Source organism: Oculina patagonica, chromosome 10 (genome assembly GCF_052425735.1).
Source record: "Oculina patagonica isolate OP01 chromosome 10, crgOcupat, whole genome shotgun sequence".
NCBI classification, from domain to species: domain Eukaryota; kingdom Metazoa; phylum Cnidaria; class Anthozoa; order Scleractinia; family Oculinidae; genus Oculina; species Oculina patagonica.
Genome location: NC_135767.1, coordinates 18,758,164 through 18,775,270, shown reverse-complemented (window position 1 = coordinate 18,775,270; position 17,107 = coordinate 18,758,164). Strand labels below are relative to the sequence as shown.

The 17,107-nt window shown below is 37.0% G+C and overlaps 2 protein-coding genes and 1 long non-coding RNA gene across 3 annotated transcripts; 2 read left to right on the top strand and 1 right to left on the bottom strand.

The window, feature by feature from the left end:
• Nucleotides 1–378: 378 nt before the first annotated feature.
• On the bottom strand, nt 379–4,678 carry LOC144667316 (uncharacterized). Its single transcript, XM_078528707.1, has 3 exons — nt 4,403–4,678; nt 1,880–1,895; nt 379–1,277 (listed from the first exon to the last, which is right to left on the bottom strand). Exons 1-3 carry the CDS (start codon nt 4,676–4,678, stop codon nt 619–621), a joined length of 951 nt encoding a protein of 316 aa, XP_078384833.1. The 3' UTR covers nt 379–618.
• Nucleotides 4,679–8,449: 3,771 nt separating this feature from the next.
• On the top strand, nt 8,450–11,268 carry LOC144667315 (uncharacterized). Its single transcript, XM_078528706.1, has 4 exons — nt 8,450–8,458; nt 8,917–9,204; nt 9,697–9,721; nt 10,393–11,268. The coding sequence occupies exons 1-4, from the start codon at nt 8,450–8,452 to the stop codon at nt 11,028–11,030; spliced, it is 960 nt and encodes a 319-aa protein (XP_078384832.1). The 3' UTR covers nt 11,031–11,268.
• A 1,985-nt stretch (nt 11,269–13,253) lies between these two features.
• On the top strand, nt 13,254–14,759 carry LOC144629269 (uncharacterized). The gene is made up of 3 exons (XR_013566338.1): nt 13,254–13,532; nt 13,983–14,055; nt 14,666–14,759. It is a non-coding gene; the product is annotated as an uncharacterized LOC144629269 (long non-coding RNA).
• Nucleotides 14,760–17,107: the final 2,348 nt, after the last annotated feature.

The following is a 17,107-nucleotide window of genomic DNA, read 5'->3' as shown; positions in this document are numbered from 1 at the left end:
AAAAGTTATAAAAGTTCAAAGTCAGCGCGGGCCTCAAAAGCCCCCCCCCCCCCCCGGTCTGAATAGGGTTAATGGTTCGCCATAACTCATGGAATAAAGAGATTCACAAATGAGTTTTTTTTTCAAAGTCCATGGGAGAAACAACCCATTCAAATATGTTTTTTATATTGTCAGTCTTAGTTACCCATTTCTATTATACTTGATAATAGTGATCAAACGATTTTCTATACTTTATCATTAACATTTATTGTGCATGTACAACAGTGTTTACAAAACGTTGACTTTAATTAAATAAGCATCAAGAAGATTTCTTCGAAAATCCTCCAAAGTTTTTTTATTTAACATACGAATTGTGTGCTTGCTAATGACAAAACAGTTTCAGCATTTTGACATACCTAGGTGGCTGTATTCATTTTATCTGTATTCATTTAAGTCAGTCTAGATCTACTATTCCTAGACTGAAGGAGGCGAGACAACTTTCGCATAACAGAATGCTCGTCGCTGCTTTTTTGAGTGGAGTGCTTGGGATCGTGCTTAGAAAACGAAAAGTTTCGTTGTTCTATTAGTGGTGCATTACTTTCCATGTAAGGAAATGCAATGCGGCGCTTTTTTTTAATCTCACCGAACAAAAATGTTTCCGTGGGGATTTTCCACATTTTTCAAACCATTGTCCCCGTTTTGTCCACAGGGGTCATGTGCAGGCACTTGTATTCCTGTGCAACCATCGAAGTAATAATAATGTGTACGAGGCACTCCTCTATTAAACAGTGGTCCACAATACCCTGCTCCTCTGAACTTTGAAGGTGCCGGTTCATCAGAACACGTGTCAGTCACCACGCGCCTGGCGGTCTTACAAGTGACGTTACCAGTCTCCCATTCTACCAAGCTTCCATTGCCCGGTGAACAAACGAACCAATTGTTGATGTTGCTTTTGATTAGGATCTCCTTTCCAAATTGCTTCCAGAGTGAAAAATTCATAGCGTTGGAGTCGGTTTCATTCAATGGAGGGGTAGTAGAAACCGGTACATTTACTTCAGGTAGAGCTGGCCAGTTCGGTCTGGGAGTAACCGCGTTTGCATGAGTCCAAAAATGTTCGTAGTCAGTAAACGTATAACTCCATACTAGAGTCCAGCCTCCTTCATCGGTTTCCATCTCACAGTAAACTTTAAACGCGTTGGCATGGGATCCGCCATCAGGATCAACCCAATAGATACCACTGGGATGGATGGCTGAGGAGAGGGACTTGCACGAGGGAACCGCCAGCTCTTTTATAGAACCTACGTGAATGTTTCAAAAGTTTTGTGGTTAAGTAAACGATAAAATAAATGGTACTTCAAAGGATAATATCAACCTGTACACATTGCCAGCAATGAAGTAACAATTTTTATATATGAAAACTATACTCTTAACACATGTGAAAACTAGCCTGAAAACTGGCTCGAATTTCAAAATTACTCAGTATAATCTGTTAAATTGTTTTATTGGGTAAAATTCTCGTCCCAGAGCCGCCTGTTCCTCTTAGCCGGCAAGGAAGGAAAAGTAAAGGGTCGCTCTTGGGACATGTAATTGGCTATACTTTAACAATATGAATTTAAACTTTAGGCAATCAAATCAACCGTTTTAAACTCCCTTAACTCCCTTATTATCGGCCAAATTATTAGGTCAATCAGCTATAAAGGGTTGTCTTGTAACAAAAAGGGGGTGCAAAGAATATAAGATCAAGTCAACCTTCAAAGGAACGGAACAACTGTGGTGCCAAACAAAGTAAACTGAGACATTTTAGTTTTATTCCATTATTACTTACTTCTCGCCAGAAAAAGGTGTAAAAGTAGCAAACAATTATATAATGATAATAAACAATAAATCTCTCTGAGCTTACCAATGTCTGAATTCACCTGCAGAAAGAAAACAAAAATCATATTGTCTGAGTAATAAAATGGCTTAGTATTGTGTTTTACGGACGTTCTACTAGAAAAATATGTTTGCATGTTTAATGTTAAAGGTAAAGTGGTGAAACATGTTTGTAAACTGATAACAATATCAACGTTAACACCAAACAGAACGTTTTTGTAGTCTGTGCCGGGTATCATTCGAGCAACGTCCGAAAGTTTTGAGAAGCGTTTTGGGTTACAGGCAACCAAAGTCACCATTTTATTTACTGAGCGAGTAGACAAATATTGAACACCTTATAAGGCGACCTGAACACACGTTTAACAAATCTTGCAAAATTTCAGTCCTCTTCGCCATCACCATATTAGGGACCTTACGAAACCACGACGGCGACATTGACGACATTAGAATCTCGCAAATATCTTAATTTATTTAGTGCGTTCTAGGTGTCAGAAATGATCTCTAGCTGAATATGTAAGCGCATCATTAAATGCAAACTAGAAACATGACAAATTTGCCGTCGTGGTTCACGTTCTCCAGACTACGCAAAATTTGGTCATTTCATGTTGTGATTTAAAAATAAAAAAATAAAAAATAAAATATATATGTTTATAGTGGTCATGCACTTAGCTTCATATCTCAACGAGATAGCTAGTTTACAGGCATGCCACTGAAACAGAGGAAACAAATAATTTCCCAACTGGCAGGAGGCAGACCAGTTGGCTATATACAAAGCGTGGTCGAGGATTTGAACTCGGGACAACCGAGAAACAAATCCAGCTAGTGGCAAGGGCAGGCCTCGAACCGGTGACCTCCGGATTACAACACCAGCGCCCTAAACCACTCGGCCACGCTTGCCTCCATAAAGGAGGCCCCTAAGAGAGGTCTTAGCCTAAGGTCCCTACTAGAATAAATATATACTAAAATATATACTCAGGTACAAGTAACATTTCGAATTGCTGAGACAAGCAGCATATAGAAAGAATGTACAGACCATTTTGTAAACAAGTTGGTTGGATGCAAGAACTCTCTTGAGTTGAAAGTTTTTGCAAGTATATATTGGGTTTCTTTTGACCATATTTAACGATGAAAGTAATGTAATGAAATCATTCGCCAAAAAATAAGTTTATGTACTTGTATTTTTGAAAGACTTTTATTTAACAATTAAAATATACAATTGTTTAAAGGGCCTTTTAAACTATTATTGAATCGGGTTACCGTAATGATTCGATTTAGCGCCCGGGGCGCTTATTTACTTTTGGCACCTCAAGAGAGGGCGCTTAATCGAGACAGGGCGCTTATTCAGGACAGGGCGCTTATTTAATTTTTTGAGAAACAACCAAAAGTTCAAAACAAAACTTTAATAAATATTAAAATAACTAACAAAAACACAAACTGTAACAGTAAAAAAAAAATGTTAAAAGGTTAGTTACTTTTTAAAGAATTGTTCATTTTAGCAGTAAATATATACTAGTTATGCAACGCTTTCGAGTGGTATACTATGGAATATCCCACGAGTCACTTGTATTTTCTCGGTTTACACACGAGCCTTTAGGCGAGTGTGTATACGAAGAAAATACAAGTGACAAGTGGGATATTCCATAGTATACCACGAGAAAGTGTTGTGTAACTATTTTATACCATGCCATAGAAAATACGCTCACTAAATTTCATCGAGAATAAGATCGCAGCGCACGATGGGAAGGTTGGGTTGAATACCGTCGAATATACAACGGCTTTCCTGTATTCTGATTGGCTGTATTTTCTATGGCATGGTATAAATACATGTACGGTACGGTGAATGTTGATGAGTTTATCTATTCGACGTCGATGACTTCAGTAGAGGCAGTTATCCGCCGATAGGAACGCTTATTACAATAGAGGCGCTTATAAGAATGGGGGCGCTTATTAGAATGGGGGGCGCTTATTGGAATAGGGGCGCTTATTGACAAAAACACATTCGAAGGGGGGCGCTTATTCGGAAGGGGGCGCTTATTGGAAGGAGGGCGCTAAATCGAATCATTACGGTATCTTTATACGATCAAAAATAGTATTTGTCCTTAGTAGAATGTTACAAAACAGTGTTCGGGCTATATGGCTAGACTTCAATGACTATTTAGAGTTAGCTAGAAGCAAAAGCACTAGAGCTAATCATTCGTTAAGATCCAAATGAAGTCATCTACAGTTCACTTCATGAAGTATTCCTTCTTTTTCAGAATCATTTAAGACTGGAAAATTTACCAAACCAATTATTTGGCACGACATTGAGGTCAACAGATTTAAAGCAAACTTAAAAAAGTGGATGAACATCTATTAACTATATACTGCCGCCGCCTCAGTGCCCGATATTTGTATTTGAATTTTCAAAATTTTTGATAGTAGATTTTGTTATTTTAGTTAGATATAGTCAGGGGGCCTTTAATAATAGGGATAACCCCGCGGTTCCTTATTTTCAAACACTGTTTTTCTTTTCTATTTGTATTTGAATAAGGTACTTTAATGTTAAAAATACCTTTTCCAGGTGAATTGTGTTAGCTTGTTTCACGAATCGTTTCTGTTCAGTTGTCCGGTATGTTTTGTCCAGTAAAGAACACGTACTTTGGCTTTTTATGAAATTGGCACTCTTACAGTGCTGCGAACAGGATATCAAGGAATCTGATGTTCTCTCTGAAATAGGAGTTTCATCAAACAAGGCAGCGCTGTTCTTTGTTTTGAAGATAGCTTGCAGTCGTTCGTCTGCTCTTGTGCTTGTTGCTTGCAGTAGTAAAAACACTGTAATGGTCAGCATCTGTTGAGAAATTTGAAATACGCCAGTTACGAGGCGAAAACGGTGGGGTTTGAAATCTTCAGTTCCAAATCGTAATTTGGAAAGATTTTTCAAGACTTTTTAAGGTTCTAACATTTGTGGATTCAATAGAAAACACCTTTTGTCCTTCAAGATCACAACACAAGGTAAATATTCAATATCTTGCATGAAAGTGTGAACAATTTAGCGAAAAAACCATTGTTACGATCGGTATAAATTTCATGAAGGGTCATTCATCAATTACGAACATTCATTTACACCAATATACTTTCATTAGAATGTAAAGAAAAAGTACTTTAATTTTACAGTGCAATCAATGATAATAGTTTTCAGTCTCCATTAGCAAAAACGGAGTTTCAATTGATGATTTCTGAGAAAAACGTTTATTATTCAATTTTTTTGTTGTTAATGAGACTAAAACTCTCATTATTGATTACACTGTAGCATTAATGAAAGTATATTGGTTTAAATGAATGGTCGTGTTAGTTCGAGTAGCCTTAAATTCATCGTAATGACTGACTTGCCAACACTTTTGTGTTATTGAACTTAAGGTTAGTGCTATTAAAAATTTATCTTGCCTTCTTGAAAGGCAAAAGGTGTATTTATTAGAGTCAATGATTCGTTAAAGTTATAGGTTAGAGTGTCAGAAGATAACATTTTTTGAACAATTCAGTGAAATTATTTGTTAATATACAACCACTGCTATGGACGATTGTATGCATTGCTCGTCTTGCTCAGCTCAGCTCTGCTCCTGCTTTGGGTTTTTATGCCCTAAAGAAGTAGAACAATTGTTGATAACACGCGCAGAAATCATACAATAAAACTCGTTGAGATGTTAGGGGAAACAGTTGAGCTGACCACAATAAGCGAGAGGCACCAAGAGTCAGCACTGCCAGAGTTTATTGTAGAACTCCAACTACTACTCGTGCTAAAGTCTTTTTTATAGGCAGAGCTTCGCCTAGTAACTGTAGGCATGCACGGGAATCTAGCCAAGGAGAAAACCAGCTAGCTCAAAAACAAAGTAGTCGGATGTAAATCCAAAACGTTCCCAGCTGACTTAGTATGGCAAACAAAGTTTAACCAATCAAAGCTAAGTAAATACGACTACATTACTTGGAAACAATTTCGGTCGTTTTATTTCGGACGCTTAATTTCCGGACACTTTCTTTCTCATTTCGGACAAATTTCGGCCAAAAAATTCGGACACTGCTGAAATATAGGTAAAATAAATTTACGCCTAAAACACGAATTAGACGGAAACAAAATCTGTGAAAATGATAGTTTACTGCACCTTTAAGGATTTACAGATACACCGTCAAGAAAATAACACAAATTTTATCAAGCCGTTAAGCAGATGAGGACTACCACCACCGGCACTGGCAATGCAATTATCATAAAACTGGGCTTGGATCAAACTAGAACTATTTCTCTGTCCGAAATTTTAGTAAAATCGTCCGAAATTTTTTTTGCGAGTAATGTATTTTAAGCGGGAATTAACCCTGGATCTATTTAAGGGAATTAGTAGCCAAGGTCGCACGAAAGTCACAAGCACAGGTGAAGTTTTTGAACGCGAAGTTACTAGGAAAAACAAAAGAGGCGTGCAATAAATAAGTACAGCACATGTGTGAGCTAACCTTGGCTTGCCAAAGCGACCTTTGATCACAAAACATTACTGCAAATATTCGGCTTCTCAAAAAACAGAAATAGAAAAGAAAAATCTAGAAACTTCTGTCCGTGTGGGGGCATTACAATGCCTGGTTTATTATTTGTCATGTGAATTGAGATCATAGATACTTAACTGAAACAACAATATTAACTATTTAACATTATACCACTACGAGGGGTCACTTTAATTTTATAGTTCAACTCCGCCAGCAATTTAAATTTATTTAGAATTTTACAAAATTATATGGAGCTCGATTTTTTTATAAAGTAAAGCTGTTACAGGCGAAATATATGAATTCAATTATAGGCAATGACATTTTTTACCTCGAATAGATTTTCATCAAGGTTCGCCCAAAGCATTCCGGTACCTCGGTAACTCAGGTGGTTTTACTGAATTTAAAAGGTATATTTTTGTGTGCTTAATTATTAAATAGGCTTTAAAGGTTTATAAAGGAGCTGAGAAATGAAGATTAATATTTATTATAAAGAGTTCGACAAGTTTATCAAGAAGCAATATCTCCAAACTTGAGAAAGTCATCTTTGTTTGGGTGGCGGGTGAGGTGATACGAACAAATTAAAAAAGCTAAGAGAACAATTTTGATTGCCTTTAACCATCCAAAATTGAACCTTCACATCCGATAATGAAGTTTGCACCCTCTCCGCTCTTTTATCAGTCAGTCTTACGCTTTATTTGCTCAATTAACTTCAGCTTGATCTTAAAAATATAAAGGAACCATATCGAACCAAGTAACCAAGTGATAATGTAACATTACTCAATTTTTTTTTTTCAAAAAGGTTTTTTTGACTTGTCCTTCTGTTTGAAATAAGTTGTATTCGTTTTATATCAATTTAATTAAAGAACGCTGAAGCGCTAACAATATCTAGACTTTTTTGCCAAAGTTATACAAATGCAATTATCTGACTTTTTAAAGCAAAAAAAGGTTTTCAGATTACATGTTATTAATAATTCAAGAACTTAGAACCGATCAAGCTTATGGAAAACAAGGCTATAGCAAGTATTCCCTTTTCTACTACTTTCTTCAGAAGTTTTCGTAGCACCCATTTTAATGTATAAGAGGTCATCAAACGCAAGACCCTATTGAATTACCCTAGTACGGCAGAATACCTTCGACTTGGTTTAGTCGCGTAATTACATTTTTAATATTTTGTACAACTTTTCTAAACGTTGCATTCTGTCAAAATATTTAATATGCACCTCAACGTTTGAGAAGGTTTTTTTAATTTTCGTTGAGTTACATTAAATATTATTGCTCGTGTTCTTAATAAAACATTCGAATAGTCTCGAAAAAAAAGACCACCTAAACCATTTGAGATGATATTAGTGTAATGTTTTTCTGACTCGATTTCAGTTTAACGTTTACACAGTACTGATTATAAAATATTAAAGGTTTCAGCCCGACAAAAGAGTTAAACTGTTTTACTCTAAAACTCATTATTATTTATGTTTGCATCGGATCATGAGTAACCATTTACAGAGAGTTCCTGCCGAGCAGTCAGATTAAAAGAATTGAAATTAAATGTAGTAGTTTCTAGAAATTAAATTTATAGAAAACATATGTGTTTTTTTCAGTTTATGATTAAATGAGGCGGCGCGGGGGGGGGGGGGCGGGGGGGGGGGGGGGTGGGGGGTGCGCCCCGCCCCGAAAAAAAAATAATTTAAAACCCCCCCCCTTAGAAAAAAAATTTTTTCTGGTGGGGGGGGGGGGGGAAAAAAAAGAGGAGCATTTCCACCTCACCCCTTTATTTTTTAAATTGTAAATAGTTACTGAAAACCCGTGGGGAGCGACTATTAAAGTTTACATTACATTACATTACAATTCAAGAAAGAGTAACCAAACAGGGAATCGTCGCACAATGCAAAAGACCAGCTTGTTTTCTTTTTATCTTTCCTCTCGTTGTAGCTGATTTAAAAGATGTCGTCATTTATAGAATCTTTTATCAAAAAATGCGGTTGTATTTTTAATTAATTACTAGCAACTCTTGTTTTCTTTCAAACAAAGTACCACAGGGATTTTGTGTATTTTCACAAACCAAGAGACATTTCAGTGTTAACAAAACCTAAACATAATGGCCCAGGTTTGTTATAAATTACCACCCACTGTACTAAAACTGTCGACGAGTGTCTCTGGCCATAGATGAAAAGGGTCGAAATAAATTACAACTTGAAAAAGGTTAGGCTTATCTTTTTGAAGTTCTCGCATCTTTTTTTTCAAAATACGCTAGAAACGATCATGATCTTTTCCTCTTTCAAGAATTTGGTTGATATCTTTCTCTTGGTGTCCTAGAATCTCTTTCTAAACAAGTAGAGGTATTATAGCACAGTTTCGACGAAAAACAATCAAAATCCCCGTGATACGTCCCCTTAAAATGCTCTTGAACGCTCGATCGCCATGCCATATACATGTTTCAAAATCATTGTATTTTCATTGCAAGTTTTCTTGATCATTGGAGGCGTTTAAAACATTTTAACGGGGTGATAGATCTGCAATTCGGTATTGTCATTTCTAACACATTTTATACTGATTTTTCAACAGCTGTTGACCACTGCAGTATTTCTACTTTTTCGAACAGTCAACACCAGAGCAGAACCACAAGAAGGTTTCTTCAAACCTGTGAAAAACTTTCTTCTATTTGATGAAACTCCTATTTCTGTGAAAAGAGCAGATTCACAAATTTCCTGTTCGCATCTCTGTACCAAAGACGAACGTTGCAAGAGTGCTAACTTTATAGAAAACGAAAGAACGTGCTCTCTTCTGGATAAAACACAGAAAACTCATCCACAGCGCTTTATGAAAAAAGCTAACGTTATTCACCTCGAAAAGGTATTTTTTGCAATCAAAATTATATGGTCTCAGAATTTTTTCATTGTTGCCTAAAAAATGTATTGTATATGATAGGCTAAAAACTTGAGATCTGAGAAGCTAAAAACATTGACAAGCCAAAAACATTGACATTCGCTTTTGGTAGTGTAAGATTCTCTTTGTTACTCAAACTGTTGCAGAATTATTTGTCACCCTTTTGCGTTTTAGTTGGGTGGTCTCATTACATGATCTTAAACAAAAACATAATTTTACTAGCTTGACACTTTTGTTACAAATGTAAGAAGATAAGGTGTAGTTGATGTGGTTCAATTTTATCCGTGGTTCAAATTTTATTTTCCTTTGTTTTTGGGTATGGTAATGTATAATAATGAGTTTAAAACAATGGAAAATCAAATTCGAAGCAAGGATAAAATTGAACCACAAAATAGGAAAGGTAAACTGAATCATTTGTAAATGGTTCTTCCAGTAACATATTTTTTTATCGTCCCGCAGGTGAATCCAAGGCCACCTAAGCCTGGTGAGACGTTGTTTTTGCTATTCTACAGATCTCGTATTAAATCTACCGCGGTGTTTTCCGTGTTTTATAAAAACGGCATTTAGATCCTAAAAACAGAGGCGAATGATCCTTATTAAAATCCACGGCTTTGGAGGAATACTTTTGAGTGTGGAAAAATATAACATCTGGCAGTGTTATGAAGCAAAAACAACTACGTTCCCTTTTAATGATGACACATTAAAATAAGGTTGTGGTTAATTTAAGGGATAATGAATTTCACTGCAATTTCAGAGGAGGACTCACAATGATTTTATGCCTATCTTGGTCTTTTTAAATTAATCACAACTTATTCAAGGTACTGGTCAGTGTGTGTCGCTTTGGCTGAGCTCTGTTTTAGTTTTATACTAAGAGTTTTGGTTTTCCACTACGACCGGAATGTAACTATAAAAAATATCGTATTACACATCAATTTAAACATTCAGCCGGGAAGTTTCCAACCCTAATTATTTTTAATAATATTAATCCACTTAACGACCGGAATTTAATTACAAGTAATACCCTATTACACATCAAATAATACATTCAGCTGGGAAGTTTCCAACATTAAATGTTTCTAATAATACTAACCTTCAAAGCCTCCTGTTAAATTTCCAATTACTACTTACTTACAGCTTGTTGTTTCTGTTACTTAGGTTCAACACAAGAGGTGGCTGTTCCCTCGTGCAAGGCCATTTCCTCGTCTTCCCACCCAAGTGGTACGTATTGGGTCGATCCAGACGGTGGATCCCATGCCAACGCGTTCCAGGTTTACTGTGACACAGAAACTGATGGAGGAGGCTGGACTCTAGTGTGGAGTTATACGTTTACTGACTACGACAATTTTAAAACTGCCGGAAACGCGGTTACTCCCAGACCTGACTGGCCCGATGTCACCGTTAGTGTTGATGTTCCCATCTCTAATAGCGTACCATTGAATGAGATCGACTACAACGCCATGGAATTTTCACTGTGGAAAAAATTTGGAAAGGAGATCCTCATCAATAGCAACATCAACAATTGGCTGGTTTGTTCACCGGACACAGGAAGTTTGGTAGAATGGGAGACTGGGAACGTCATTTGTAAAATCGCCAAGCACGTTAGTGACACGTGTTCAGGTGGACAGGCACCTTCATATTTCCACAATTATTACAATTGCGGACCAATGGTTGGGATACAGAGCAGTACACTTTACTATTACTTTGATGGTTGCACAGGAGGTAACTATCCAACACATTACCCTTGTGGCCTGCAAAATGTGGAAAACCCTCACGGGAACATTTTCGTTCGCTGAGATCCATCGCTAAAGATTTGGCCAAGTCGGCACTTTAGTGCACATGTAGTGTTCGTTTCACACGTCCTGTAATCTAATACGAACGACACTACGAGATAATTATTAGCTTTCATATTTTAACTTAACAAGAACACTCGTCGCGGTTAAGTTTATATTAATAACTCCATTCACTTCCAGGATGAGCACGATTTACACTATATAAAAAAGGCGCGGTAATGTTGATTTTTTTCACCAAACAAATACATTGCCAACTAATCGACAACTCTTTCTAGAACACATTAACGAAATTTCTCTTGAAAGGGAATTTTTGAACTAGTTTTTAGTTTTTGTTAACGATAGATTAAGAGTTAAAATTACAATTTGGCGTCATTATTGAAAAATGCAATCCAACCAAATTAAGAGTTATGAATAAGTAGATAGTTCCTCACTGTACAACAGTAATAACCTCTGATATGTTAAGACAGCAATTCTGTTTTGTTTTCATTATTTCACATTTGCCATGCAGGGTATGTAGATTCACTAATTAACTTAACAATGACAACAAGAACCTGACCGAAGGAGTTTGGAAAGAGTTTTCGAATTCTAAAGCCACAATACTTGAACAGATGTGCATTTTTCCTAAGAGGATCGAAGCTTTATTGCAAAACAAAGCTACAATTCGAGACAAAAGTCTTTTTGGGACACTTCACCAGTTCGGCGCGAAATATGGGCGTTGTCTTCAACTCGCCCTATCCATGCCCAACACTATGTTGATCTCCCCCCCCCCCCCCCAGCCCTTTGACAGCATTTCAAAAACAATTTGGGGGGGAGGGGGTTCGGAAAATTGAAAAATGACTTCTCACCTCAAAAAGATTTGTCACTGCGCTTTATTCCGGCGAGTGTCCCTGGGACGAAGAACAGACCCTGGTCCTCCAGGTTGGGGGTTGGGCGGCGGGCTGATAACCCGCTCCCGGAAAATATTAACACATCAAAGAAACCGAATCTAGAATTACCACTGTAACTTATTGGGCAGCAGGCGTTAAAGATGAAAACACTCGGTTGGAACAACGTGCGACGCAAGGAATGACGCATTAACCGCTGATGAAATTGCTTTCGCCAAAAGGGTGTGTAAAAGACATCAATTTAAAGAAACCGAAACTATAATCACCACCTTGCCTTATTAGAAAGCAGGGGTAGAAGATGTAAACACTCGGTTGGAACAACGTGCGACGCAAGGAATGACGCATTAACCGCTGATGAAATTGCTGTCGCTAGAAACGTGTGTGTAAGACATCGCCAGGCCTGAAATCCAACGAACTTTAAATAAATAGTTTTACGTACCTCAAATGCACGTAGCATTATTTTCACACTAACAGCAATAATAATAATAATTATAAAAACAATATATAATTATAATAAAAACCTTCCCAAAATCCTTTGCAACTGAAAAATCGTCAATGCCAAATAACTTGGTCAGTTTGAAGTCAGCAGGAGTAGTACGTCGTATAGAAATAACTCTTACCATAAACTACTTCTTGTATAAGTCGTAGGTTGATGACATCATTAGTCACGTGACTTTGCTCAGAAGTTCGTTTTTGCTCACTGTGACGAAAATAGTTTATTACTAAAAAAGCAGTCATTGCAGTTTGAAGCACATTGGTGTGAGGCATTTTGGACTGCCCAGGTACCGAACAAAATATCAAAATTAAGGTAGCTATGCACAATTTTCAAAAAATGGGAGTCTGGGTACAAGTGCGTATCTGGCGTTGCATTAAATGCGAGGTAACAAGAATATACATGTTGGTAGATACTTATATGTAAAGTAGTTTTTAATTAATCTAATTGTTATGACGTCATCGCTCACGTGACCAGAACGGATCACATTTTTAAATTCGCTTGAAAACTTTACTAGAACCTCTCTCTTAGAATTTTTTTGAGCAAAGTTGTAGTTTTTTAAATAGTGTTTTGAAAAATGGCCATTATTACTTTTTCGTGAAAAAGTATGGCAGTAAAAAATACAATTGAAAAGTTTGTTGGCTTCCTACTCAACGACCATTTGCATTTGAAATAAAACAAAATTTTGCCAAAGGCTTGAGTGTATCCTCTTTATTATAGCGTTATCAGTTTCTTTTCATTGTAATTGCTTTGGGCGAAGTTGAACGTAATTTCTTTCAGACAAAGGAGTGGCGCTTGGGGAGAGTTTTAGCTGTGCCCCCCCTGCTTGCGGATTCCCCGCGGTCCGTATTGCGGGCGCATTTTCAAAATGGCGTCGATCGATTAGTGTTTTGATTTTGCAATTTCGAGTTCTATAGGATAGTTTTGTCAATGTTCTTTCTTCTTGACGCGATCACGAGTCCCGAAACAAAGGGTATTCGATATCCTTTATTTGTATTCCCGATACTGGAGAAGAATATGGAATGAGGAGAAACGGTGGAAGCTTTTCGCACAAACATTTCTAACAGAGACTTAATACAGTGATGACCTGAGGTCACTTAATACAGTGATGACCTGAGGTCACTTCAGGTAAGCGTTTCTCATTGTACTATAATTTCTTTTTGAAGACTGGCTTAAGCTTATGTCTTCGGCGTTTATGTGAAGATTTATAATAGTGCTAAAGATGGAATCGTACTAAAACTTAGCTGGTCTTAGCTCACTGGAATTAAAGCCGAGCTCGGTGATAGATCTTGTAGATTTTGAGGCGATAGTGTCATAGTAATGTCACTCAGTTCGTCGAGGCATGTAATTGCTATTTATATTTGTCATCTGAATGTTAAGCTACTTTAATTTAATAAGAATCGCATCCTTTAATTATTTATACGTGAGGAAATGTTTGTCAAAATATTGACCATGTGGTCATTTCCGGCCGCAAAGAAATAAATGAGACCATTTCTGAAGTTTAAATTTTATCTTTCCATGATTTGTATTGTATTGCCAGACATAGATTGACGTTTCTTTTGCATTTGTTGTATACAGGTAATTTGTGGGATTATTAGAATGTCTAAACAGGATTTACAGAATTCAGAACTGAGGACTTTCTGAATTACTGGTGAGTTAAACTATGGATTATAACAAGTTCAGGTAGTTATTGATCTCTTCAGCCAATCTCAGCAATTCCCATCCTCCTCTCTTCACACATTCACTACCTGAGACATTTTTAAAAGATCTACTTTTTGACCAGACATTTGCCTACGTTATAAAAAAGCTGTTTGACATTTTTTTAAGGCATGTATTTTCAGTTGTTTGATGGCCTTCAGTAGCATTTTAAACTACAGCTAGCAAGGTTAAATATTCAAATGAAGACTGACATTTTTTTTGCAAAATTATGATTAATGAAAGGAAGGGTGCCAAGAAAATTGATTTCTTCCTGGCCTGACCCAGGTAGACTGTGCAAGGTGAAACCATTATATGCTTGCCCAAAGTCCCATATTTCTCTGGAAAGATCAACATCAAAAAATAAAAATCCATAAATGTCATTTGGCTATCTAGCAAGTGGAAAAAATTATTGAATCCACAAGCCCAAAATGAAAGCAGTCAGTTTTTTTTTTCACACACTGAAAAAGCCATTTTTAATTAAAATAATTATACAGTCTGCATGCTGGAAAAATAGCAATTTCATCAAAATAAACCGTTTTTGTTTGTTTTGTTTCTATTTACAGGTGACTTGAAGAGTGCAATGACATTCCTCTTAGTCAAAATGAACTCAAAAATACACATTGTGTTAATGTAATAAAATTGTCACATGATTGATTCTCACATGTTTAGTGACATACTTTAGTGACATTTATAGCTACATCCCAGAACCCAATAAGGCTACATGTGAATACTGACACTTTTTTACATGTTAGTTTTGAAACCATTCTGGGTTCATGACAAAACTATTTTGTTTTGGCATGATTGTAGATTACCCCGGCACTTTTTTTGCATAACTGAAATGACTGCCACCACAGTCCGCAGTCACCATACAAATATCAAAATTTCACGCTGAAGTGATTTTAATGTCACCGCAGTCCACAGTCCGACACAAAAAGTTTGGTGTTTAGATTGCCTGCCACTGCATAGTCACGCATTTCTTGTCTGCCACCGTGGTCTGCAGTCCCATAGTGAACATATGGGACAGAATGTTTTGTGTTTAGAGAGGACTACTTATTCATTTCGGTTAGCCTAATATGCACTTTGGTTAGCCTGTTCACGGTAAGCTATCTATATTTGTAAGGGCAACACTATATATTGTTAACATGTAGAATTCTGGGTACACTACGGACTGCGATTTGGTTGTTTGCGGTTAGCCTTTATATTGTGTTCAGGATATCTACTGTTCTGAAATCCACTACGGGACTGCGGACCTAGGTGGCAGGCGATTATAATATTTACTAGCATTTCTTAGAATCGACTACGGGACTACGGGCCCCGGTGGCAGGCGATTAGCAGACTTTGTATTATTTTCAAATAAAACACTATGGGACTGTGAACGGCGGTGGCAGGCAATTATAACAATTTAATTCAATTTTGATCAATGGACTGCATGACTGCGGACTGCGTTATGAGTGAAATATAACTTAACAACATTTCACTGCGGACTGTGGACCACGGGAGCAGATGAATAATGACGGGGTATTCTACAAATTGCTCCTTACAATGTAGTTTCAATAAAAATAATGAAATTGCAGAGAATTTACAAAATTATTTACGCAGACCATAAATTTACTCTAGCGCAGGCTAAAGTGTCTTCAATAGTGTAAAGGTCGGGACAACTTATGCGACTTGACAGGTCGCGGCGACAAGTCGCTCCATGTGTACTGCTTACAACTAAGTCGCTGCAACAAGGTGTTTGTTTGGTGCACAAACAGCGAATTTGGAAGAGTGAGAATGCAAACTAGTTTTCCATATTCAATATGGCGAAAATACATGACGCGCTCTCAAACCAGTTTGAATTCGTGCAACACGTCGCAGGGACAAAATTCTGTTGCAGCGACATAGTTTGTCGCATGTCACACTAGGCGACTGTTGCAGCGACATGTCGCCTAGTGTGTCCAGACCTTAATGGCAGTTTAATTATAATGTGTGATTCCAAAAATATCCATACCTACCCCAAGGATGGACCCTTCCGACCCCCTGGAACTTTTAGTTTAGCTTCATACTTTATTTTTAAAATTTGGGCTATTGCGCCCTCCCTCCCCTTCGGAATTTCCATTGACCATCCTTGGGGTGAGTATCGAATTTTCTGGAAGAAAGTAAGCTGCAGATTTATACAGACTAATCTATTTTTTTAACCTTTTCACATTTTCCTGTTTTCTATGGAATATATAATTATATATTGTTTTTACCGGTTTCACTTGTAATAATAATAATAATAATAATAATAATAATAATAATAATAATAATAATAATACTTAATTGACCACTCCCCCAATGGGGCTTTTCAGGGCCAATATGAAACAAATATTTTAAATGAACATAACATAACATGGTTAAAAATCCCAACTGGCAGGAGGCAGAGCAGTTGGCTACTTACAAGCGTGGCCGAGGAGTTGAACTCGGGACTACCGAGAACAAATCCAGCTAGTGGTCAGAACGGGACTTGAACCCGCGACCTCCGGCGCTCTGACCACTCGGCCACGCTGCCTCCACCAATCTAATACAAATAATACTGGGTAACCTTGCGTATTTTAACATAACACGAATACTCTTCGTTGTTATGTTTAAATTAAATTCCATTTTGTCCAGCATGAACACATTTGCACTATTCCGGACCGGGCACCCTTCTAAAAGGTAGTTTAATTTTGAAATAGTACAATAATTTCGCTTTATACCAGATGAGACATGGACAATTAATTCTGAAACATAATAGCCTAATTTCCCTATAAAAGGTATTTTAAGACTAATTTCTAGTTTGTGTTAGGTTAAACCTTCCATTTGGAGTTATTGCTAAATGCAATCCAGCCAATAAGAGTACTGCATAAGAAAATCCTTTATTAAACTGGCATATGTAAAGACAGGAATTCCTTATCAGTTTTGTTTTCATTATTTTACGTTTGTCATACAGGGGAAAAAATATATGGATCTACTAACAATGACTAAAAGAGTTTTCAAATTAAAAG

Bases quoted from the DNA above. Each gene is read 5' to 3' on its own strand.
- LOC144667316 (XM_078528707.1), bottom strand. From the start codon at position 4,678: ATGCTGACCATTACAGTGTTTTTACTACTGCAAGCAACAAGCACAAGA.
- LOC144667315 (XM_078528706.1), top strand. The intron at 9,205-9,696 runs GTATTTTTTGCA...ATCGTCCCGCAG, and splicing joins ACGTTATTCACCTCGAAAAG to GTGAATCCAAGGCCACCTAA. The intron at 9,722-10,392 runs GTGAGACGTTGT...TCTGTTACTTAG, and splicing joins TCCAAGGCCACCTAAGCCTG to GTTCAACACAAGAGGTGGCT.